The sequence below is a fragment of the Cavia porcellus genome, unplaced genomic scaffold (assembly GCF_034190915.1).
Source record: "Cavia porcellus strain 051 isolate PalLab524CR breed Dunkin Hartley unplaced genomic scaffold, mCavPor4.1 scaffold_7, whole genome shotgun sequence".
In the NCBI taxonomy this organism is placed as follows: domain Eukaryota; kingdom Metazoa; phylum Chordata; class Mammalia; order Rodentia; family Caviidae; genus Cavia; species Cavia porcellus.
This window is the reverse complement of record NW_026947490.1, coordinates 47,508,248-47,531,471: the sequence shown is the minus strand read 5'-3', so window position 1 is coordinate 47,531,471 and position 23,224 is coordinate 47,508,248. Positions and strand designations below refer to the sequence as shown.

The 23,224-nt window shown below is 55.9% G+C and overlaps 1 protein-coding gene across 4 annotated transcripts; it reads left to right on the top strand.

Annotated features, from left to right (window-relative positions):
* Window positions 1-331: 331 nt before the first annotated feature.
* Igsf9 (immunoglobulin superfamily member 9) lies at window positions 332-17,795 on the top strand. 4 transcript variants are annotated; one of them, XM_013149193.2, is made up of 21 exons: window positions 332-503; window positions 2,415-2,674; window positions 2,853-3,041; window positions 7,882-8,034; window positions 8,690-8,844; window positions 9,068-9,185; window positions 10,573-10,714; window positions 10,827-10,972; window positions 11,057-11,199; window positions 12,443-12,583; window positions 13,138-13,254; window positions 13,461-13,611; window positions 13,810-13,933; window positions 14,140-14,315; window positions 14,536-14,786; window positions 14,991-15,075; window positions 15,164-15,340; window positions 15,543-15,585; window positions 15,821-16,681; window positions 16,952-17,079; window positions 17,294-17,795. In XM_013149193.2, the coding sequence occupies exons 2-21, from the start codon at window positions 2,617-2,619 to the stop codon at window positions 17,473-17,475; spliced, it is 3,540 nt and encodes a 1,179-aa protein (XP_013004647.1). In that variant the 5' UTR covers window positions 332-503; window positions 2,415-2,616; the 3' UTR covers window positions 17,476-17,795. The 4 variants fall into 4 exon arrangements, with proteins under 4 accessions (XP_013004647.1, XP_023419485.1, XP_063109557.1 ...); XM_023563717.2 differs by having other exon boundaries at window positions 15,164-15,424; XM_063253487.1 differs by lacking the exon at window positions 332-503 and adding an exon at window positions 658-1,177 and having other exon boundaries at window positions 15,164-15,424.
* The last annotated feature ends 5,429 nt before the right edge of the window (window positions 17,796-23,224 follow it).

The window sequence follows — 23,224 nt, the reverse complement described above, 5'->3', positions numbered from 1 at the left end:
AGATCCGATGAGCCCGGGCCCTGGGTGGATCCCCCGGGAGGCGGGCGGAGAAGCCCGCCCCGTGCTCCCGCGCCCCGCTCGTGTTCCAGCCCTCGATGCTGCCTCTGCAGCTCGCCCTGCAGCAAGCGGAGAGAGTCGAAGGCGGGTTACCAACGAAGGGGGCCTTGGGCGGCGGAGTCTGGAAAGGGACAGGTTCCTGCGGCCCCTGGGCGCCGCCTGGACACTGTAGCTCGCGTGGCGATTCCCACGTTTGGTTGCGCAGAGCTCCACGAGGGGGCGACCTAAGCCCACGCGCCACCGAGTCGTCCTCTCCCGAAACTACAACTCCCAGGCGGCGCGGGGGTCCCGCCCGCCTCTTTTGGCCTCGGCTGGCTGCAATTGGCCGCCGCGGGAGGGGACCGGCGGTCTCCAGGGCGACGGGAGGCGCTCGGGGCATCCGCGGCGGGAGGCGGGCCCGCCCCCTATTGTGTAGCTGAGAGCGCGGAGCGAGCGGAGCGGAGCAGGTGAGCGGGCTGGCGTCCTAGGGTAGAAGTGGGGTGCTGCAGGGGGCGCGGGGAGCAGTGGGAGTTGTGGGGACGCGAGGCAGCACAGGGGACCTCTGGAGAGAAGTGGGATTCTTTGGGTGCAGAACTAGGGGAGTTCTGGGGAGTGCAGTGGATTAGGTGGTGGGTGGGGGGTTCCCCCGGACTGGAGGAGTTCTAGAGGTAATGGGGAGTTCTTGATGGGTTCCAAAAAAGGAGGAGGAGTTCCAGGCCGCTAGAGAATGAGAGGCAGAAGGGAATTGTTGGGGGTAGAGTATCAAGTGCACTGTGGGCTCTGCCAAGAGAATTCCGGGATGGCAATTCCCGGGAACCCGAGGATGGGGAGAAGGGGTGGTCTGGAGGGACCTGCAGGGTAGAGGACCTGCTGCACTGATGATCAGATGAGGGAAGCTGGAATTTGGAGGGAGGATGGGTCTATGAGACTGAGAGGTAGGGATGCCAGAGATGAAGGCGGGCTGGTGGGAGGACTGGACAGGAGAGGAAATGGTGGGGCCCATGGAGTTGGAAAGGTCCTAGGAAAAGCGTGGGAATTCTGGAGATGTCTGGGTTACCCAGGTTCCTGGCGAACTGACCCAGGGTAGACCTGAGGATTTCTGGACTCTGCACTCAGAAAGAAGGCTTTGAAGGAAGTATGGGTGAGCTGGCTGGGCAGGGGGAGGCAGGGGGAATGGTTGCTGGTGAATTGCTAGGAGTTAGGCATGAAGGGACATTATAGAGGATGTTTTACAGCCAGCGCTGGACTGTGAGCACGCCAGGGGTGGGGTGAAGGCCCCAGAGCAGAGTCCAGTTGGGTCTACCAGGCCTGGGCAGGGCCATCTGGCTCATTGTGACTGCCCTAAGCCCTGTGGGGCCGGGGCTGGACAGCATTGCTACCCTCCATGATCAGTGCTCATTTCATGAGCCCTGGGGACTGACTCACAGATATTATTGGCTTCTGGCTCATTCCTCTAGGGTTGGGGAAGGGAGGGTCTGGCAAACCCTGGCACCCTGAGGATATTGGAGGGGAGCTAGGGGGAGGAATTGGGGTGAGGCACTAAGATCTGGTGCCTGGCAGATGGAGGGCTGCCTGGCAGCTTCATGAGGAGTAAGGACTCCAGCTGCCAGCCACAGGACCTGCCCAGACCTGGAGTGTGCAGCCTGGGCCACCCATAGTGTGGGTGGAGAGGCAGCCACACCTCTCCCAGAGGCCTGCCTCACTCATGATGAGAACAGTGTTGGGAGGCTGAGTGCAGAAAGAAGCCTGTACAGGGTTCCCAGCCTGCAGGCCTCTTCGAATGGGACCCGAGGTCTTGTGAGGATGCCTAGGGGCCACTTCCTGGGTGAGGGAAAGACAGTCCAGATTCTAATCCATGATTTGTCCCAGCAAAGGTCCTCAGAGTCCTTGTCACCTGGTGGGGGGGGGCATGACGGATTCTGGCTGCTATCTGCTACCTTGAGTAAGGAAAGACGCTGGGCCATGAGGGTCTTGATTACCAATATTTTTTCCTGAAAAATCTTTTTCCCACTATAGAAGAAACCTCTAGTTCTCTCCTGGCTTAGTTTGTTGAGGACATTATAGCTGGGGCATCTCCAGAGTTCCTCTGCTTTTCCTAGGATCTTTCTACCACTGGCCACCCCATTTCTTCTGCATAGTCTCTCTGTCAGCACACCCTCCATTCTCCAAATACTGTCACTCCAGTTTAATTCCAAGGCATCAAGATTTCCAGTTTGGGGGCTGAAGGTGTAGCTCAGTGGTAGTGTGCTTGCCTACTAGGTTTGATCTCTGGGGTCTTTGCAGGGGTACCCCACTTACTGCTCTCCTTCCTCCATTTCAATCAGAGAAAGGCTCCTCTATTGACCAACGCTGCATGTTGCTTTGCATTTTGCATTTAGATCTGGTGATTCTCCAAAGAACAGCTTCCTCTGGTGTTACATGAGCTAAGTCCTAACTGTGCAGAGGAGTGACAGCTGAACCCTGTTACCTGAGGCTGAGCAGAAGGATTGACCCCGGGCTTGCTGGGCAGCGGACATCCCTGGGCCCCTCCGTCTAGGCTCCTGTGGCTGGGAGGGGCTGGGCGAGCAGGCCAGCTGGGCTATGGTTTGGTGCCTCAGCCTGGCCTTCCTCAGCCTGATCATCAGCCAGGGGGCTGACGGTGAGCTGGGTTCAAGAACAACAGCTTGGGGTGTGGGGCCTTTCCCAAGGGCTTCTCTGTGACCATGTGAGGGGAGGGGAGGATGAGGGCTGGTTCTGGAGAAGTGAGGTGCTGATGGAGCCTCCCCTCCAGCTCTCACTCTGGCCCCTGCTGTGCCCTCATGCCACCCACCATGCAGGTCGAAGGAAGCCTGAGGTGGTCTCAGTGGTGGGCCGTGCCGGGGAGAGTGCAGTGCTGGGCTGTGACCTGCTACCCCCGGCTGGCCACCCCCCTCTGCATGTCATCGAGTGGCTGCGCTTTGGATTCCTGCTTCCCATCTTCATCCAGTTTGGCCTGTACTCTCCCCGAATTGACCCTGATTACGTGGGTAAGAGTTGTCCTGGTGGGAGGGAGGGTTGGGTAGGGTATAAAGCCTCTCATTAACTGCTCTGCCCTGCCCCAAGCTCATCTCCAGCTCCCCTGCCCTAACTGCTTATCAAGCATGGCTGTGTTCCCAAGCAGTGTTATTTCATGGGCAAGTCATTCATTCACACATACAGACGCTACAGCTGTGCTACTCAGAACTCCATGTGGTCTGTTTCAAAATTGTGCACCTCTTCTTTCCTTCTTTCTTTTTTTCCCCCCTCACTACTGGGGCTTGATCCCATGGCCTTCATACTAAGCTGCACCGCTAGCCCTTTTTTAAACTTTTTTATTTTGAGATAGTATCTTGCTAGGTCGTTGAACTGCCCAGGCTCAGACTGGCAGTCCTCCTGCCTCAGCCTCCCAGAGTACTGGCATTACAGGCATGCATCACCATACCTGGCTTTTTGACCTAAGCCTGTGTCTATCCTAAACCTAATTACTCTTTCTAAATCTTATCATGAAACCTCCCAGAGTGCATTCTGATTTTCCATAGTCTCCATGCCTGGCCCTATTCTGGTCCCGAGGTCTACGGTCTGTTAGCTCCCCTGCTTTCCCTTCACCTATTATCCAAAATACTAGATCCCAGGAGCTTAGGGAATGGACTGAAGAGTCCTAAGGATGGTTGGGGCTGCAACCTATGTTGGGGCTCATCCTGATTCGGAGAAAAGCGTGGGCACAGAGGCAGCAGGCTGGGGAGGACCCTGGCTCCCTAAAGGTCTCAGCGTGAATGGGGCTGGCTGGGTTTCTGCTGCAGGCATCTCCTGTGTGGAAGTAGAGGAGTTTTTAGGCTTCCTGAACCTTCTGCTGCAGCCCAGCTGGCTCCCTGGAATGGCTCAGCTTGCTCCTAATCTTGAAAGGAGCCTTAATCTGAGCGGTTTAGTGCCAGGGGTCAGAAGGCCCATGGAGTCCTAAGGATGGATCTGGGCTGCTGGGCAGGAGAGACCCTTGTTGCCTCTGCCTCTGAGAGGAATTTGGGAAGAGCCACCTGGGAGGATAGTGATGGAGGAGCACCACCTTTTCCCTGTAGTTTGAATCCTGAGGGAAGCCATGGATTGGCTGAGCTCTGGCCATTAGGTGGGCTGAGCTGAGGGAAGGAAGCACAGGCAGGTGCTGCAGGGGGCGGGGGTTTACTTTCGAACTGGGGACAGTTATTGGCAAACAGCCTGGTGGGAGATTATGTGTCTCTGCAAGCCCTGGGGGACTTGGAGAAAGCAGGCCTCAATTAGCACAAGTAGGCTGTGCCCACCAGCCTAGCCCTCCCTCCCGCTGCAGCCTGGGTCTGGGAGGGGTTTAGGCTGCTGCTGCGGCAGGCTGTGAGCTGCAGGCTGAGGCACAGATTCCGAGACAGTGCCTCTCTGAGGGTGAGGCAGGCAGGTGGGATAGGGCCATTCCTGGGCCTTCACCTGGAAGAAGCAGAACTCTGCCTTCTTTCCAGCCTTTGTCCTGTCCTGGGGGACCTCAGGCAGACAAGTCACTGGATGGCTACCTGTGCACCTGTAGGATTCCTCATTGTGCTGTTTCTCGAGCTGCCAGGGTCCAAGCAGTAGTCTTTGGGGCTTTTCTTTTTCCGCTACCCCTTTGTTACCTCTCCTGTCCCTCTCTATGCTGGAGCTCCTGGTCACCCCAGGGCTGGCCTGGGAAGTAAGGACCCCTGAAGGAGGCCCCTGAGCCCATTAACCCTTTTACTGACTCACAGTGGAAGGAGCCTCCCAGGCTTTGTGTAGGGGACTTAGAACTGCAGTTGCTAAGCAACGGGAGGTGGAGGTTGCTAAGGACAATGCTGTTGTGTCAAAAACCCTCTGGGCAAGTGGAGGGGAGATGGGCCTGGGACTGTGTGGAAGGCTGGTGGCCTAGAATGTATGGGACTTGACAGAGACTAGAGCTATGCGGACCACATGGAAAGGAAAGTTTCTAATTTTAGAGGACTCTAGAAGCCATCTAGTAGTAGAGACTGGGTTTATAAAGTGGTGCAAAAGTAGTAAAAAACAGTGTAAAATGAGCTAGGACTAATAGTATGATTCATTTCGCTACTGAGTGTAAAGTACCTTGCATGGTGCCTGTAGACTAGGCATGGGAGAAAGGCAGGCTGAGCCTAGACCAGCTCTTTGCATCTATGGAGTGGCCTTTTGGCCTTTTGTGCTGTATTTCCTGAGAGTTTCAAGGTATCCCACAGATGAAGGGACAGGCATTTTCTCACTGCTCAGTTGTTTGATAAAAATCAGTTATTCCACTCACCATTAGAACTCCCCTGCTCACTGTAGGCATCTCCCCTTGCTGGCTTTTAATTTCTCAAAAGCCTCTGCTGGTTGCATCTTCCAGAAGCCTCTTTGCTCCTCTTGCTTTACCATGCAATGTCTGGGCACAGTTGGTACAGTAGTTTGAGTTTCTGTCTGTGTGGACATACACCTGCTAGGTTCCTGATTATAGGATTTCCTGCCTTCAGGGAGCCTGAAAAGGCACAGATAGCTCCTGTCTCCTGCACAGCCCCAGCACTGAGTAAGATCTTAAGTCCTTCTGGTTGGCCCTGCAGATGTCAGGGGGAGATGGCCTCATTACTGCTACCTCTGGCCATCTCCTTGGTCCTCTGTGACACTGCAGGCCCAGCGATCCAGCAGATCTCCCAGGAGAGCTAGGACATGCAGTGTGCTGTGTTGATTCTCTGCATGGAAACATATGGGACAGTTGGCCATTGGCTCTCAACATTTCCCAAGTTAGACTATATGGATTGTGCTCGGTGATCTGAATGTCACTCACTCCTAACGCCAGTGCTCCATGTAAAAGTGCGTTGCATCTGGAGGAGGCATGGCTCTGTCACTTACTAGGCATGAGATTTTGAAAGAAAACTTAACATTACTTTCTTCTATAATGGAATTCTTGGGGGGATTAAATATGGTGACATTGCAAAATATTACACGGTCCATCTTTAATGCTTACCCTCTCTCCATCTTCTTCCTTTATACTAGCACTCTAAGATCTCCTGGATGGAAAATTACTTTCACAAGGGCTACAGAAGCGGTTGTAGCCTGGGGTCTGCAGGGCTCAGTGGCCAGGCAGGATAGGGTAACTGCAGAATCCTGTTGGTGGTTTGAGGGTATGATGATGTTAAATATTTACCTGCTACAGATGTAGTTTTATCTCCTGGGTGGAGATTTAAACGCCCAGTCCTTTCAGCAGGTCCACCCATCCTAAGGAATCCACACCCTGGGAAGTCATTTTTGAAAAGGACCCTTACAAAGATCACAAGCCATCTTCAGCTTGATGGTTCTCCCCTTCTTCCCTGTGGCATCAGGGGCATTGCAGGCTGAGCTTCTGCTTTAGTCATCCCTGGAGGTAGAATGGAAGCAGATGGAGGGTGGGTACACTAACGTGTTCAGGATTTCTACTGCTAGGAGGGATGGTGTGTGCACAGTGCTAAGGAACTTGTCTAGGATCTGCATGTGTGTACCCTACAAAGTCGGGAAAATACCATCTGTCCGCATGAGGTCAAAGTGGAGATAGGTAGCTGGTGAGTGTAGGAGGGAGAAAGTAGGCTGAGCATCTGAGTGAGAGATAAGACAGGCCTTACAGTGGAGATGACAGGGAAGGAAATCAAAATATTTACAGGGTAGGATTTGGAAGATTTAATAGCAGGGACCTGTGGGGGTGATAGAGGAATCTGGGTTACACAAGTAACCACTCTGGTAGGGTGACTTGGTGCTTGGCATGCAATTCACCTATGGAGGAAAAAAGGGTAAAATGCATTCTCAGGTAAGGGAGGGGGCCAGATCCTTGCAGGCTTCTGATTTCAAATCTGGAGCTTATTCATTGGTTCAGCAACTTTTGAACACCAGCTGATGCACTATGCTGTATCCTTTCCTTGCACTGTCCCTTCCTCTGTACTCTACCCGGTTTTCTTTCTTATTTTTGTAGCAGAGGAAGCTGAAATTGACAGAGAAGTCAAGTAACTTGCTCAAAAACAACAGAGTTGCATTCACGCCTATTTCTCCCCTGGCTACCAAGTTTATACGTTTCTCACTAGGTTGTGCTACCTGGGTCCCATGGAGCCCTCTGGGATTCAGGGCTCCATCAGTGCAGGGTGCTGAGGGTCTGAGTGGACAGGCATCTCAATCTGAGCCTGGTGGTGTGCTGGGGGTGCCAAATGGGGTGTCTGTGTGTGGAGTGTCTGCTGGTGCTGTGGTGTATAGGTTTGTGGAGCTGCATGAGGTCAGTCATCTGGGAGTGCCCTGGGGCATGCAGGAGATGGGTGAGGAGCTGCTGACTCTGCTGCCTGGCATGGCTGGACTCTGGCCACCCTCAGCTGGACTCTGGCCACCCTAAGGCGCTTAGGCAGCTGATAATAGCGCTAAGGGATTAGAGGCTTTGGGAGGCGAGGTCTGGGTCCTGCTAGGGCCCCAGACACTGCTGGAGTTTCCAGGGACAGAGTGTTGTGGCAGGAGGAGCCAAAACTATCTTGCCCCTACATGAAGAGATCAGGGACAGGCTGATCCTGTAAGTTTCCAGAGACAGTGTTTCATTCTTTGTCCCCCAACAGCACTGGAAGCCAAGTGTGGTTTGGTGGAACATTCTGTCCCCCTGCCACCTCTCTGGTCTCTTTGTATGGACTGGTCGTGGCTGTTGTAAGGCAGAGCAGTCAGAAGGGCTGAATGGAAGGATTTTTCCCTCAATGACTGAACCCCATCTGTGCCTCTGTAGGCCCCATTCCCTGAGAGACCACTCTCCACCTCTGGGATGACCAATGTGACTATGTATTTGGGGCTCCGGTAAGGTCCCTTCAGCAGCCCTAATCCAGGGCTTCTCCCCAGGACGAGTCCGGCTGCAGACGGGAGCGTCTCTGCAGATCGAGGGGCTCCGGGTGGAAGACCAGGGCTGGTACGAGTGCCGCGTGCTCTACTTGGACCGGCACAGCCCAGAAGAGGACTTTGCCAACGGCTCCTGGGTGCACCTGACAGTCAATTGTATGAGGCCGCTGCGCAGGTGGTGGAGAAGGGAGGGCAGGGAAATGACGGGGACCCAGGCTGGTGGAAAAGAGGAAGAGGAGTCCAGTGCAGCTGCAGCACCCCACCCTCCCCGACACCCCTTGTTTGCTGACTTAGCAGTTATATCTTGTCCCTCCTTCAGACCAGCCCTCCAGTTCTTCAAATCAACTGTCTCAGCTCTGAATCAGGAAGGTCCTTCTGCTCCCTTCTGCCTCCCTGGTGAAGGAGATGGCTAGGGGCACTGGGGCTATTGGTCCATGCTTCCAAAACACCTCTCACATTGGACCCCATTAATCGTCCCTCATAATCGATCTCATCAGTGAAACAGGGGCAGAGAAGCATGTCCTGCTGCTGATAACTGGCTGGGCAGAGTCTAGGACCCAGGCCTCTGACCCCCTGCACTGTGTTCTTCCTGGGCACTTAGCTCTCCTCCTGTGCTCTCCGTGCTTAGCACAGTGTGTGCAGATAGGCTGATGCAATTCTCTTCTGGTCCCTGGTAGGGCAGATAGGGTGACCTTGGGCTGCACTGGAGGGTGGAGAGGTACAGCCCTCAATGACCTGTCTCCTTGGCCCTCGGACACTGTTCTTGGGGCCATAGCCCCTGTGGAGCCCCTGATGACTCTCTCCCTTACAGCACCCCCTCAGTTCCAAGAGACACCTCCCGCAGTACTGGAAGTGCGAGAGCTGGAGCCAGTCACCCTTCGCTGTGTAGCCCACGGCAGCCCCCAGCCTCGCGTGACTTGGAAGCTCTGGGGACAGGACCTCGGCCGGGGCCAGGGTCAGGTGCAAGTGAGTCCCAGAGCTGGGCAGAATGGGCCAGCTGGAGTGTGCTGGGAAGGTGGGAACAGAACTGGAAAATAGAAAGGCTCCCCGGGCTGAGCTGGAAGATGGACTTCGAGAGGTGCTATTGGCTTCCCCGAAGTCCAGAGTGCGCACTCCCTCTGCTGGCCAGGCTAGGGAGTGTAGGTCTGAGACTGGCCCAGCCAAGAGGGAACATGGGTTGTTTCTGTAGGTGCAGAACGGGACCTTGTGGATCCGGCGGGTGCAACGAGGTAGCTCTGGAGTCTACACCTGCCAAGCCTCCAACACTGAGGGCAGCGCCACCCATGCCACTCAGCTGCTGGTGCTAGGTGCTGTTTGGTGGGAGGGGTGGGTACCAGGAATACCTCTGAGGGAGGCTGGGGGAGGTGCGCAGCAGGATGAAGAGGGGTCCCCTGCTGTGCTAACTTGGAAAGGATCAGTGTAAGCAGACAGATAGTGCCCAGCAGTGTGTCACAGTGGAAGAGACCTGGAGGCCGGTGTAGACCATTCTGAGCCCCGGCTTCACATCTCAGTGCAGAAGTTGGTTCACATCTTCCGCTTAGGACTGTGACAGAATTTAATGAGGTTCAGGCAGGCACAGGTGGCACACAGTCATTGCTAGATGGATTTTGTCCATGGAAGGGAAACTGAGTAGTGTGAAGCCTGAGTGACCTTCACAGTGTCTACTATCTGCATGGGGGAGTAAAGGTGACCTGTGACCCCCAGAACCTAGGCTTTCTGTGGTATTCAGGGAAGGGGGTGCTGAGCATAGCTTCTGGGATCAGGAAGACCTTGTAATGTGTCATCGTCTTCCCCTCTCCCCCTGCTGAGCTGAGACAAGATTCACTATCTCTCTGCCTTCATATTTTCATCTTTAAAAAGGAAACAATTCCTACCATGCAGGTTCTCGAGAGGATGTCCTGGGATGAACAGGCAAGGTGTCAGGCATTCCAGCAGGTCTGTGCATGGGCTCCTGCTGTTGTCTCTTGTTACTGACTGCTAATGCAGTGGGGTCGAGGAGGAGACAGGGCAGCCGAGCTGCACAGTCAGAGACAGTTTTGCCAGAGGCTTGGCCAGACTCTAGTGAAGGGCATTCCAGACTAGGGCTTTAGAGAGTAGAGGCACTGGGACAGCCATGAGCTTGGTGTGGGCATAGCCAGCTGCCCACACTGAAGGAGTTCATGAGGGCTGGCATGTGGAAAGATGGGTTGTTGAGTGACTGGGCCCACAGGGCTGGGTCCAGAAGCATGAACTCAGTGCGATAGGATCCGGGAACTGCTGTGGATTCTGTACCCTTTGTGGGGTACAGAATGAGTGGCCTTTAGTGTGGCGACAAGGGAGCCTGGACTCAGGTTGCTGCAGCTTCTTAGGGAGAGGTACAGGGCACCTGGATTAGAGTAAGACACAGGGAGGTGCCTTAGACGTGGACAGGAACCAAAAGGGTAAATAAACAGAGCAAAAACTAGCCCCCCTCCCAACTACACACAATTTTTAGGCAGGAGAAGTTGGGTAAATGGGGTTGCCCTTAGTGGAAGAAGAATTTGGAAAGGGAAGCAGCATGCAAAGAGGACTTTTGTTTTACATAATGGCAAGGTCCTGATTGAGGTCCCCAGGACCGCATAGCAACCCTGTATACCAGAGGGCAGAGACAAGAAGGGTTGACTGAGGGTTCTAGAAAGACCTGGCTAAGACCATCTTTTCTTGCATTCTCTACAGGACCCCCTATCATTGTGGTGCCCCCTAAGAACAGCACAGTCAATGCATCCCAGGATGTTTCCTTGGCCTGTCGGGCTGAGGCGTACCCCACTAACCTCACCTACAGCTGGTTCCAGGATGGGATCAATGTCTTCCACATTAGGTAGGGTCACCTATACGGCCAGCAGTGGATGTGGGAATCTGATGAACAGCCTTGGAAGAGCTTTGGCTGGGTAAGGCCTGGAGGGCCCCTTGTCACATGTAGCATATTGCAGCCGTCTGCAGTCCCGAGTTCGGATCCTGGTGGACGGGAGCTTGCGGCTGCAGGCCACCCAGCCAGACGATGCTGGCCGCTACACCTGTGTGCCCAGCAATGGCCTCCTGCATCCTCCCTCGGCCTCTGCCTACCTCACTGTGCTCTGTAAGTCTGACCCCAGTTCTTCTTGCAGCCTGCTTTTCTCCTGAGCCAGGCCCTCTCTCCCAGCTTGCTGCTGCTTTCTTCCAGACCCAGCCCAGGTGACAGCAATGCCTCCTGAGACACCCCTACCCATCGGTATGCGCGGGGTGATCCGGTGCCCTGTTCGTGCCAATCCCCCACTCCTCTTTGTTACTTGGACCAAGGATGGGCAGGCCCTGCAACTGGACAAGGTACGGGAGTGGGGCAGAGAGTGGAAGGTGACAGTCAGTGTTATTCTGGTCAAAAGGCAGCCGGAATGGAGTTAGCTCAGTATAATTCAGCTCTGAGTAGGAGCACACACGTCCTGCCAGATGCTGTGTGTGGTGTTGGGTGGAAAGTATCAGGAAAGAAGCCCCTATCCTTAAGGAAGATACTGCTGGGGGCAAAGGGGTCAGAAATAGACTCTTCTAGAAGGCCAGGGATGGAGTAAGTGCCTTCTTTGTAGGCTTGGTGGAGGGTAACTGAGCAGCAGATTCTAAGACTTTGGGAATTGGGCCTGGATGGGTGTATGGTCATTCCATGCAGAAAGCAGGGCCCAGAGGGAGCACATATGCAGTGCATTTGTGGCACAATGAATTGGGCGATTTGATGGTGGCTGCGGTACTGAAAAAACATGAGTGGTGTCAAGAAAGCTGAAAAGGCAGGTTGGGACTAAAAGGAAAAACAGCACATGGCAAATTCATATTACCTCACTGTAAGGTGATTGGGATCTGGTGTTTGTCTGCAGAGACCATAAATTCCTTGAGGCTTAGTGGTGCATTTTAATCACAGTGTCCTCGGGGCTTTTACAGCAGTAGCACTCAATACATTTTTGTTGCATGTTAAAAAAAAAAAAAAAAAAAGTGTAAAGGCAGTGAAGCATCAGAGCTGTGATCAGGAGCTGGGTTTGCCAGATGGATTAGCATAGGATAAGAGTCACAAGGCTGTTGAGGCGGCCCAGGTGCCAGGGTTAAGAAGTCTGAGCTAAAGGACATGAAGCTCGATGAGCCCTTATGCTCAGACTGAAGTGTGACAGATTCAAGTATTTAGACAAGGGGAATGAGGAAAGGGAAGGCACACACCCACATTATCCAGGAAGACAGTGGCAGCCTTTACCTAAAAGCAGGGACTGGTTTGGTGTGGAAGAGGCCATTTTGCTGCAGAGCCTTGGGAGGACAACTAGGAGGGGTTGCAGCAGGCAGGGAACCAGGCATAGCTCAGCTCCAGGGTGCCCTGCACCCAAAGGTCTCCCAGATCTGGACAGGTACAATCTCACACCTACGGGTACTGCCTCCCTGCAGGAAAGGGAGATGGAGGGCTGGGGCTCTGAGAGGAATCCGGCTTAGGGGTAGAGCTGTGGAGTCGCTGCCCAGTGAGTTGCTTGTATTGCCTCTCCATCCTGGCCTCACCTCTGCTGACTTCCTTTCTCTGGTTGTCATGTCTTCTTCCCTTCAGTTCCCTGGTTGGTCGCAGGGCACAGAAGGCTCACTGATCATTGCCCTGGGGAATGAAGATGCCCTGGGAGAATATTCCTGCACCCCCTACAACAGCCTTGGTACTGCTGGGCCCTCGCCTGTGACACGAGTGCTGCTCAAGGTGAGGCCCGGGTGGGCCAGGAGCCCGAAGCAGCAGTGGGTCAGGTGGCTGAAGATGCTGAGACTGGCAGATGACACATGTGGGAGGGCCTTTCAGGTCTGTGTTTGCCATGGTGGCCACAGAAGCAGCTGTCAGATGTTATCCCAGAGGGTTTTGTGGAGATGCGGCTGGGGAGAAGGGACATTAATCACACGACACATTCCAAAAAACGAGGTATCTGTCTGCTCTAAATCCCACTAATCTTGACCATGTTGCCTGCTGCTGTCTCTGGAGCTTTATGGAAGGAAGCAAAGGGCAAGAGTGGGGTGATCTGTAGAGGTTTGTACATCTTCAGAGAGTCCTTCTCAGCCCACCAGGCCTTACCTATCCTACCATTTCCTTCAGCCTCACCTGCTGGAGAGCAGACACACAGTGTTAGAGAGAATCAGGCAAGAGGTTGGGGAAGAATGTGTTGGAGACTGAGACACACAGTATAACAGAGAGCTGGGAGTGTTATGAGGACCTAGCCTCAGATGGATGGAAGAGATACCTCCCAACCCAGATCTGGCCTGCAGGTTCCCCCAGCCTTTATAGAACGGCCTAAGGAAGAATATTTCCAAGAAGTGGGACGGGAACTACTCATCCCCTGCTCTGCTCAAGGAGATCCTCCTCCTACGCTCTCCTGGACCAAGGTAAATCTCTGCTGCTGCTCCACCCAAATCCCTGCTCCCTGTATCCCTGCCTCTGTGCCCTTGGCTTGTTCACAGGAAAAAGGATCTGGGAAGAAGTGGGCTGAGAGAAATGGGGTGGGGAGGAAACGGGCCTCCTGGAGAGAGGAGTGGCCCCCTTGGTGAGGGGTGGCTGCGTGTGTCCTCAGGGCTGACCAGTGCTTCTGCAGGTGGGCCGGGGGCTGCAGGGCCAGGCTCAGGTGGACAGCAACAGCAGCCTCATCCTACGGCCACTGACCAAGGAGGCTCACGGGCGCTGGGAATGCAGTGCCAGCAATGCTGTAGCCCGAGTGGTCACCTCCACGAATGTTTATGTGCTGGGTCAGTGGCTGGGGAGCATGCTGGGGTCAGGGAAGACTGGGGTGGGAAATAGGGGAATCATTTTTGGAGGCCCAGGTGGGGAACTGTGGGTGTGGGACCTGTGCGATGATGGGTAGAAGTCAGACCCTTCCCCTGAACCCCAGTCTTCACCCTCCCTCAGGGCCCTGACTGTCATCCCTCCCCCCATCCCCTATCCAGGCACCAGCCCCCATGCTGTCACCAATGTGTCTGTGGTGCCTTTGTCCAAGAGTGCCAATGTCTCCTGGGAACCTGGCTTTGATGGTGGCTATTTGCAGAGATTCAGTGTCTGGTACACCCCTTTGTGAGTGACCTGTGCTGTCTTCACCTTGAATCTATCTAGCCCTCTTCCTTTCTTCCACCCCTCATTCCTACTGTGTCCCAGCTCTGCTGCCGTTTCTGGAGACTAATAGGTTCTGGGACCTGGGATGGTTGGGAGAAGAGGGGAGATCATCTCTTTGGACTCCAGGCCTTCTCATGAGATATTCCCCCACTTCCCACGTGCCCTAGGGCCAAGCGTCCTGACCGAGCCCACCATGACTGGGTCTCCCTGGAGGTGCCTGTAGGGGCTGCACACCTTCTCGTGCCAGGGCTGCAGCCCCACATGCAGTACCAGTTCAGTGTCCTGGCTCAGAACAAGCTGGGGAGTGGTCCCTTTAGTGAGATCATCTTGGCTGCGCCAGAAGGTGAGAGACCTCATGCCACAGAGCAGCAGAAATGGGGATGGGTATTAGGGAAATCTGGGGTGTGGAAGGACAAGGGGGCAGAGATGCTGGGCAGTGGAGGTGTGGAAGGGTCTTGGCAGAACACCTTGGCACGGGGGGGGGGGCTGACGAAGACCAGGGGAGGGGCAAGATGAGGGGAGTTGGGAACTCTTATCTCTGGCTTTCTGTCTGTCCCATTCAGCCCTTCCTACCACACCACCTGTACCCAGCCTTCCAGCAACAGAGATGCTACCTCCCCTGTCCCCTCCTCGGGGTCTGGTGGCAGTGAGAACATCCCGGGGGGTACTCTTGCATTGGGATCCCCCTGAACTGGTCCCTAAGAGATTGGATGGTTACATTCTGGAAGGACGGCAAGGCTCCCAGAGTTGGGAGGTGCTGGACCGAGCTGTGGCAGGCACAGAAATGCAGCTGTTGGTGCCAGGCCTCATCAAGGTATGTGCGGGAGGCCACGAGTGGGGTGAGGGACTCTTTAGTGACATGGTCCATTCCCCAAACCCCATCATCTCTTCTTGATTTGACTACGTATCCCTGGCTGTCCTACCTCGACCTCACCTCCCAACTGCAAAGTCTTTAGGAATGGGGCCGGGGAGGGCAATGCTGGCCCTTGACCCTCTGTCTGCCACCCCACACTCCCAGGATGTCCTCTACGAGTTCCGCCTAGTTGCTGTTGCTGGGAGCTATGTCAGCGATCCCAGCAACACGGCCAACATCTCCACTTCAGGTGAGAGCCTGGCGGGTCTGAAGGGTGGTGGGGCTTGTGCTATCGGGGCTCCAAGCCCACTGACCCTTCTTCTGCTTCCCGCACGCAGGCCTAGAGGTCTACCCTTCACGCACACAGCTGCCCGGCCTGCTGCCTCAGCCCGTTCTGGCTGGTGTGGTGGGCGGCGTCTGCTTCCTGGGCATGGCTGTCCTCGTAAGCATCCTGGCCGCCTGCCTCATGAACAGGCGCAGGACTGCGCGTCGCCGGCGCAAGCGCCTCCGCCAGGGTATGCCTTTGTCCCTGGAACCCCTCCGCTCTCGTCCCTGGCTTCCTACTTGGGGGGAAAGGTCCTCGCTTCCATGGAGTCCAGGTGCACCTGGTCTTTCCTACCTTTTCTCAGCCCAGCGGGGAAGGGCTGTGTGCCTAGCGTTGGGCGGGCCGTGGAGAGCTTGGTTTTTGCAGGGTCACCTGTTCTCATGCCCTTTCAGATCCACCTCTGATCTTCTCCCTGCCCCGGAAGTCTGGCCCACAGTAAGTCCCATTACTGTACTTGCCTGTATCTGCTGCTTCCTCCCCTGCACCTTCTGGAGGACCAGAACAGAAACTGGAGGGGTGGGAACGGATTTCCAGGCCTGGCCTGGGCACCGGCCCTGTGTTGCCTGTGCCTTCCTTCCACCCTGCCACCTCCTCGCTTGCTCTCCCTAGCTCTGCTCTGTTGTGCACCAAACCTCTCCAGGACAGATCCTGATCTCCTGTCCTTCCCCAGCTCTGCTCCGGGCTCGGGCAGCCCTGACAGCGTGGCCAAGCTGAAACTCCAGGGTTCCCCAGTTCCCAGCCTGCGCCAGAGTCTGCTTTGTGGGGAACCTGTTCGTCCCCCCAGCCCTCATCCGGATCCTCCATCTAGCCGGGGACCTTTACCCCTGGAGCCCATTTGCCGCGGCCCAGATGGGCGCTTTGTGATGGGACCTACCATGAGTGCACCCCAAGAAAGGTCAAGCCTGGGGCGGACGGAACTACAGGCACCATCCCAGCGTCTGGCCCTGTCGTGTGACTGTAGCAGCAGCAGCCCCAGTGGGGCACCTCAGCCCCTCTGCATTGCGGACATCAGCCCTGTGGGGCCCCCTCCAGCAGTGCCACCTAGTCCCCTGCCGGGTCCTGGACCACTGCTCCAGTACCTGAGCCTACCTTTCTTCCGGGAGATGAATGTGGATGGGGACTGGCCCCCTCTGGAGGAGTCCAGCCCTGCTCAACCCCCAGATTACATGGATACCAGGCCCTGCCCCACCTCATCTTTCCTTGGCCGTCCGGACACCCCACCTGTGTCCCCCAGGACAGCACTTCCTGGGGCTCTGGTAGGGGCTGGAACCATCTCAGAATCCCCTTACACAGCGCTGGCTGACTGGACACTGAGGGAGCGGCTGTTGCCGGGCCTTCTTCCGGCTGCCCCCCGGGGCAGCCTCACAAGCCAGAGCAGTGGACGGGGCAGTGCATCCTTCCTGCGGCCCCCCTCCACAGTCCCCTCTGCAGGGGGCAGCTACCTTAGCCCTGCACCAGGAGACACCAGCAGCTGGGCCAGTGGCCCTGAGAGGTGGCCCCGGAGGGAGCATGTGGTGACAGTCAGCAAGAGGTGAGGGCAGTCACTGCCCATCGTTGCTCTCATCTGGGTCCTGTTCTGTTGTCTCAGATCTTCTCCCCCCTACCCAATATCCAACACTGCTCCTCCACCACTTCCATCCTGGGATCTAGAGACTCTACCTTCTATCAGAAGCTTTTGCCAACATGCAGGGATTCCCAGGGGAAACCTATGACCAAATCTGAGTTTGGGCACCCTAGGTTCAGACAATTCTGGATACCCTCTGTGCCTTCATTCACACTGCATGCTTGTCCCTTTTAAAAGGAGGAACACATCTGTGGATGAGAATTACGAATGGGACTCAGAATTCCCTGGGGACCTGGAATTGCAGGAGAATCTGCACCTGGGCTTGGCGAGCTCTCGGATCCGAACTGAAGCTGAGCCTGAGTTAGGTGTGTAAGCCTCTGGAAAGACAGGCAACTGTGGCTGTGCTGTCCCATGTGCCCCTGGCCACCTGAGCACCAGACTGTGCTATCAGGCCCTGGGTCAGGCTCCTCTTCTATGGCCTGTGCCTTGCTCCTCATTCATCTGCACCCCAAAGCCCTTAGGATCTTCACATCCCAGTGTCAAGGCCACTTCGCTCATTGGCCTGCCTTCTTTGTGCAGGTCTGAAGACTCCAGAGGAGAGCTGCCTGCTGAACACTGTCCATGCCCCTGGCCCTGAGGCCCGCTGTGCTGCACTTCGAGAGGAATTCCTGGCCTTCCGCCGCCGCCGAGATGCTACCAGAGCCCGGCTACCAGCCTATCGACAGCCAGTCCTCCATCCTGAACAGGCCACGCTGCTGTGAATATCCCTAATGTGAGGCTGGGTGGACCTGTGCAAGGCCTATGGACCTGTAAAACAGGCCCCCAGCAAGACCTAGCTGCAACCTTGGGCACTGCCCCCTGCCCCTTGGTGCCTAAGCACAGACCCCGATGGCGGGCTTGGGCTTGGGTGAGCTTGCTATGGGATGTGTGTGTTGAACCCCCTAGGTGAGTCTGGAGTCTGGGAATTGGGACAGGGATCTCAGTCTGCCCGTGTGTGTGTGTGTGTGTGTGTGTGTGTGTGTGTGTGTGGTGTTTGTGATATGAGTGAAGATTTTTACAGGTAAATAAAATCTGAAAAATATTCCTGTGTATCTAGCTTTGAGACTGAGAGAAATGGGAAGGTCCTATACTCTTGAAGAAGAGGGGAAACCTTCCTGAACAAATGGGGGTACATTCAACAGTTATTCCCAAAGCACTTACTGAGCATCCACTAGCTTGGCTACTAAAGACCAGCTGTTAAGCCAGAAGCCGTGAGAAAATACAAAGTTCACTAAGACATGACTTTGTCCTTGGGGAGTTCTTTCTAGCCAGTGAGGCAGGAACTAAAGAAATAGTTACAGTATGATGCGATAAGTTCCTAGATAAAGCTATGTGTGGGTAATTGTGGTAACACAATAGGAAAAGGTTCAGTTGGGGTCAACCTTTAGAGAATGTTTACAATGTTCTGGGGAAATGCTACATATGGGGCATCTTTGGGATTGTCTGGGAAAGTGATAATGATAGTAGCATTCACATGTGCCTGGCACTACTGTAAGCTCTTTACATGTCCTGTCTAGTTCACTCCGGCTCTGCATCTTGGTCATACTGATGGCTTCTTTTGTAGACAGGAAGTGAAGCAGAGAGTGCTTTAGTTAATTTGCCCTGAAGCCACCAAGTGGGGAAGGGCTAGAGTAGATGAGATGATGGTCAAGGATAGAAAAGCAGGGCCTGGTGGCCTGATACACAGGCTGTAATCCCAGCGCTCTGAGAGGCTGAGGCTGGAGGATCCCAAGCTTGAGGCTCAGCCTGGGCAACTTAGTGAGACCCTGTCTCAAAATTTAAAAATATAAGGACTGAGGATGTAGCTCAGTGTGAAGGATCTGGGTTCAATCCTCATTACCACCAAAAAGAAAGAAAAGCACACCACGGGGAGGAACAATAGCCCATAAGGGTACAGAAGTAAAAAACACTTGGCACTCACAGGTCAGAGTAGGACAGGGAGGGGCAGGTTGGAAAGTTCAGAGGATGCTGGTTGTTGACGTTTACCAGGCCCAACAGGGTCCCTACCATATGTGGAGAACCCCACTGATGATGGTAAGCAGGGGCCCTTCCCAGGAGCACTGCTCAACTGAACTGTGAAAGGGAAGGAGGTGCTTGGGAAAGAACACCAGGTCAGAAATGAGCAAACTGGAGAAGTCAGGCCTAGAGCCCCAACACTGACCACACCCTTTGTGCCCTGGCAAGGCAAGCAATGACCTCACTGCTCATTTCTGCCCAGGCTTGAAGCCCAGTGACAAGCAAGACCACGTGGGGGTGTTGTTCGGGCCTGTCAGCCCAGGGCCTGTCACACCTTACTCAGGGGAGGGTTTCCTGTGCCTCCATTTACCTCTCTGGTCTTTAACATGTTTCTTTCCACATACACATGCTCACAGTCTTGAGCTCATCTAGGGAGAAAGTTTCCTACTGGAACAAAAGTCTACGGGCTCCTGGTGGAGGTTGAGGTTTGCACGTGGGGAGAACATTGCAGCTGCACCCTAGACTCCGTAGGTGCTTTAACCCTCGTCCTTACCCTTTATCTTCTCTTAAGCACTTTCTTGCCTTGTCCGCTGCGGCGCCTTTAAACCCTCAGGGCCCTCGCCCCGCCCCCGGTCCGCCCTGTCTGAGGCGGGACCCTCCTGAAAACCCCTGGCCCGCCCGGCCCGCGCGCACCACTCCAGCTGCAGCCCTTGTGGTGCGCACGCTGTGTCCAGCCCGCCCGACGGTGAGCGGGAGGGGGGAGGGGGTCAGGGGAGGGGGAGAGTTGCATGGTCCATAGAAAGCTAGAAGCCAGCGCTCGAGACTTGCTCTGGCGAGTCAAAGTCAACAGCTGGCGCCAGCAAAGTCCGATGACCGCTCTGCTCCGCCCTGTGCTGTCAGGTTCTTTCCTAAAACCCTGACCAGCATTGCTGAGCGATGAGGTCAGGAGGTTGCCGTTGCTTAGACGGGGCTTCCGCGGGGACTGGGATCAGCTCCTCTCGTTGTAAACTCGCGCGTGTGCACGCTGTGGAGGGAAAAGGGAGCGGGAGCCGTCGGCTGTGCGACCCAAGTGCAATGCGACCTCGGTGCGGGGCGCCCGGGTCCGGTTCCGGGCTCCTCCACTTCCTGGTTTCAGGAGCACGTGTGGGCGCCGCCTGCCCTCTGGGCCCTCGAGGCCGCGTTTTCCGTACTTATTTCTTGCTGCCTTGTTGTTCTGGGGTCTCAGGGTTTCGGGCTGAAGGCAGGGGACTCCGCGCGTGGTAGCTTCGCCGTCTGTGACGGTGCCTAGTCTGCAGGAGAACCCCCTCCCTCGACCTCAGGCATCTGGTGGCACTAGTGCGCCCTGTCTGGGTGAGGAGGGGGCTGGCCGGCTTCCAGGCCTGCCCACTCGTGCCCGCGCCCAGCCGCCCTCTCCCGTGCCCCCTGCTGCTGGGAAAGCCGGCGGTGGCCGCGGGCGGGCGGGCTGCCCAGACCACTGCGTCACCCCAGTGGCGGGCGGCGGCGGTGGGGTGACTCATCCGCTAACGGCCCAGGGTGTGGCCGGGTGTGTGTGTTGGGGAGGCGCAGGGGCTGGACCTGCGGGGCCTGAGGCGCGTTGCCCCTTCCTGGCTTTCGAGTCTCCAGGGACCAGAGAGGTCCGGGGACCCTGGTGTCTCTGGGGGTGGAAAGTGGAGATGAGTAGAGTACGGGGAATCCTCTGGTGTGGAGGGCTTTCTTTCACGCTCTGGGACCTGTCGGTACCAGTCGGGGACAGCCACGGTGCGGCCACACCCTTCCAAGGCTCTTCTCCCGCCCTGTGCGGCGACCTCAAACGGCAGAGGTCAAAAGAGCGCCGGCAGGACAGGCGCTACCTTTCGGGACCAGCAGTCTTTGTCCACTGTGTCTCCTTTCCAGAGTCCACGGCCTCAGGCCCTGTCTCGCCCGCCGGGTCAGCCTCTAATCCTTCCTTCACTCCATCCCTTCACCCTCTAGGAATTTCAGGCGTGGGGGTCTCTGGCTCAGAATACACTTCGCCTTTCCGTGCAGTGTGTCTGAACTACTTCCTTGTCTCTTTTTTTCCACCCCTAAACCAGGCTGGGCACCTCCTCTACTTGCTCTTCAGCCCTGCATCCCCATAGCTGCCACCTCCAGGGTCTCCTGCCTCAGGATCTCCCCTAGGGTTGCTGTGAGGGCCCCCTTGTACAGTGCTCAGAGCCTCCTGGGAGCTGAGGAAGGTCCTGTGGCCCTGGTATCTCTGCCTGATGCCCCCTCCCTGCTTCCATTCCTGTGTTTGGTACACAGAAGCCATGGCAACGACCCTCCCCCCTCCCCCAAGCCTGGCGGCTTCCTGTTTGTGTTGCTTCAGCTTACTTTTCTGCTGGGGACTCTAGGTGGTGAGGGGATGTCCCCTGAGGTGAGTGATCTGCCCCTTATAAGGCCACCCCCTGACCACAGTTCTGCCTGTTCCTTGTGCTGCCCTTCCCTGGCCCAGCCTGGTATGCCTGTGTCTCATCTGCACAGTGAATGGAGAGTCCTCTTGGCTCCTGAGTTGGACATTCCAGCCAGCAGCCCTGCAACCCCTGCTGTCACTGGGTGTTGGCCTTTTCTTCTGCATCCAGGTAGAATTGCTCAGCCTGGGGTGGGACAGAGGCCTGGCCGGTGCCTTTTCTGGCCCCTCTTCCTTGCTCAACTATTGTCACCTCGTGGGTGGGGTGGGGGTTGTTCTCACAGCTGCAGTAGCTCTAGAGTTTAGGTTGCTCACTGCCAAGCCACCCCCTCCCCAAGTTGTTTGGCTGATGTCTTCCCTTGAGGTCCCCCACCTGTCTTGCACCTGAGCGCACCTCTTTTCCCCTGGCCAGTAGGAGGCTGGCTGTCTCCCCTTTGTTTGGGGAAGGGTAGGGGCAGATCACCTGGATGGGCTTCCCCAGCTGCAACAGCCAGAGAGCATCTCCAGCCGCTGCCTGCTTGGGGGATGAGGAGAGACAGCTGCTGCACCTGGCTGGCCTTCCCCTTCCCAGAACCCTGCCCTGCGGCTCGACCTCCGGGCTCTAGAGTGGAATGGAGACACTACAGCTGGAGGCATGACCCTGCCAGCTGTGCCCCTGCCAACTATACCCTGGTTGCCGAGTCCCCGGGAGGGGCCTGCAGCATCCATCCTCCACCCCAGGGGTGTCTGGGAGGCCAGGACTGGGAGAGGGGACAGCGAAAGGGGACAGTGGACAGACCTGGCCTTAGGCCCTTCTCCTCCTGCATAACTGTGGTGTGTGTTAATCATCTTCTGCCCTTTCTTTACCTGTGCTATGGTGACCCCTGGGCCTCTGGCTCCTTGGAAACACCCTTGAGACCCAGGTGGCCATAGCAAAACTGCTCCCCGAGGAGAGTCTGAAAATAGACTGGGAAAAGGGGGCTTGGTGATGAAAGCAGCCTTAGCCCCTCTTCCTACTGGTTTCCGGCCATTCCTCTGTGGTCAGAGGTTACAGGCCTGCATAGACTGAGTGGCGGCTGTGCAGCTGGGGCCTGGCAGGGGGAAGCTTGCCCCCCTTTTTCCTCAGCCACTCCGCTGCCTGTCCCCCCTCAGCGGATTGGGGTGGCTCGTGGTGTGGGTCAGGACCTGGACTGACATTTGTCTGGCCTGGTTTTCAGGCAGGGGGGAAGTGGAGAGGGTGGTTGTTAATGAGGTTTAAAAATAACTGATTTATGGAGATGTCTGCGGGAAACGTGCGGCTCGATAAGCTACATTAGGAAGGAGGAGCCATGTTGGAACGAGGGGGAGGGGATTGACCACAGGCCCACAGCTGAGGCTGAGGGCGGTGGCTAGGCTCCTTTGGGCAGGGCACTAGCCTACTCAGTGGGTGGCGGGATCCTTTAACCTGGGTGCTTGGGAGAGGGAGCCAAAATGACTTCATCCTTGAAGTCTGATCTGGCCTTGGGCCCTGTGTGGGCGAAGGGGCGGCTCCCTTGGCTTCTTTGAATGCAAGTGCCTGTTTTGGGGACCCACTTTGGTGACCAACCAGCCAGCCAACCTCCCCATTTCTGAGCAAGGAGGACAGAAAATGTCGGGGGCTGGGCCGTGTCCCTTTCTCTGTTCCTGGTCCCCTTGGCATCAGCAGCACCCTAGGACTTGCTCAGCAAGAATGGGAGCTTTGAGGGAGGTGGTGGATGGGCCTGACTGCTGGGGAAGGTGCTGCTGGCTCAGGCCAGTGGTGAGAAACCACCCAGTTCTCGCTAACCAGGGTCCTCAAACCTTGGAGTTAGAGAATCCCTCTTGCGTACTTCCCCTCTTTTTCTCCCTTCCAAATTTCCCTGAAAATACCCTCAAGGATCTAGAATTAGTTTCCTGGTCTACTGTAGCAAACTTTTCTAAACTTGGTGGCACCTATACGGTGTCTTAGAGTTCTAGGGATCATGGCAGGGCCTTAGCAGCTAAGATCCGGGTGTTAGTGAGGTGTGGCTTCTTTTGGCGACAGTCAGAGAGAATCTGTTTTCTTAACTTTTCAGGCTTCTAGAGGCCACCTTGCGTGGTTCATGACACCTCCT

Coding starts and splice junctions, on each gene's coding strand:
- Igsf9 (XM_023563717.2), top strand. CDS start 2,617: ATGGTTTGGTGCCTCAGCCTGGCCTTCCTCAGCCTGATCATCAGCCAG. Junction 10,973..11,056: donor TGCCTACCTCACTGTGCTCT/GTAAGTCTGACC, acceptor GCTTTCTTCCAG/ACCCAGCCCAGGTGACAGCA. Junction 16,682..16,951: donor GTGGTGACAGTCAGCAAGAG/GTGAGGGCAGTC, acceptor CCCTTTTAAAAG/GAGGAACACATCTGTGGATG.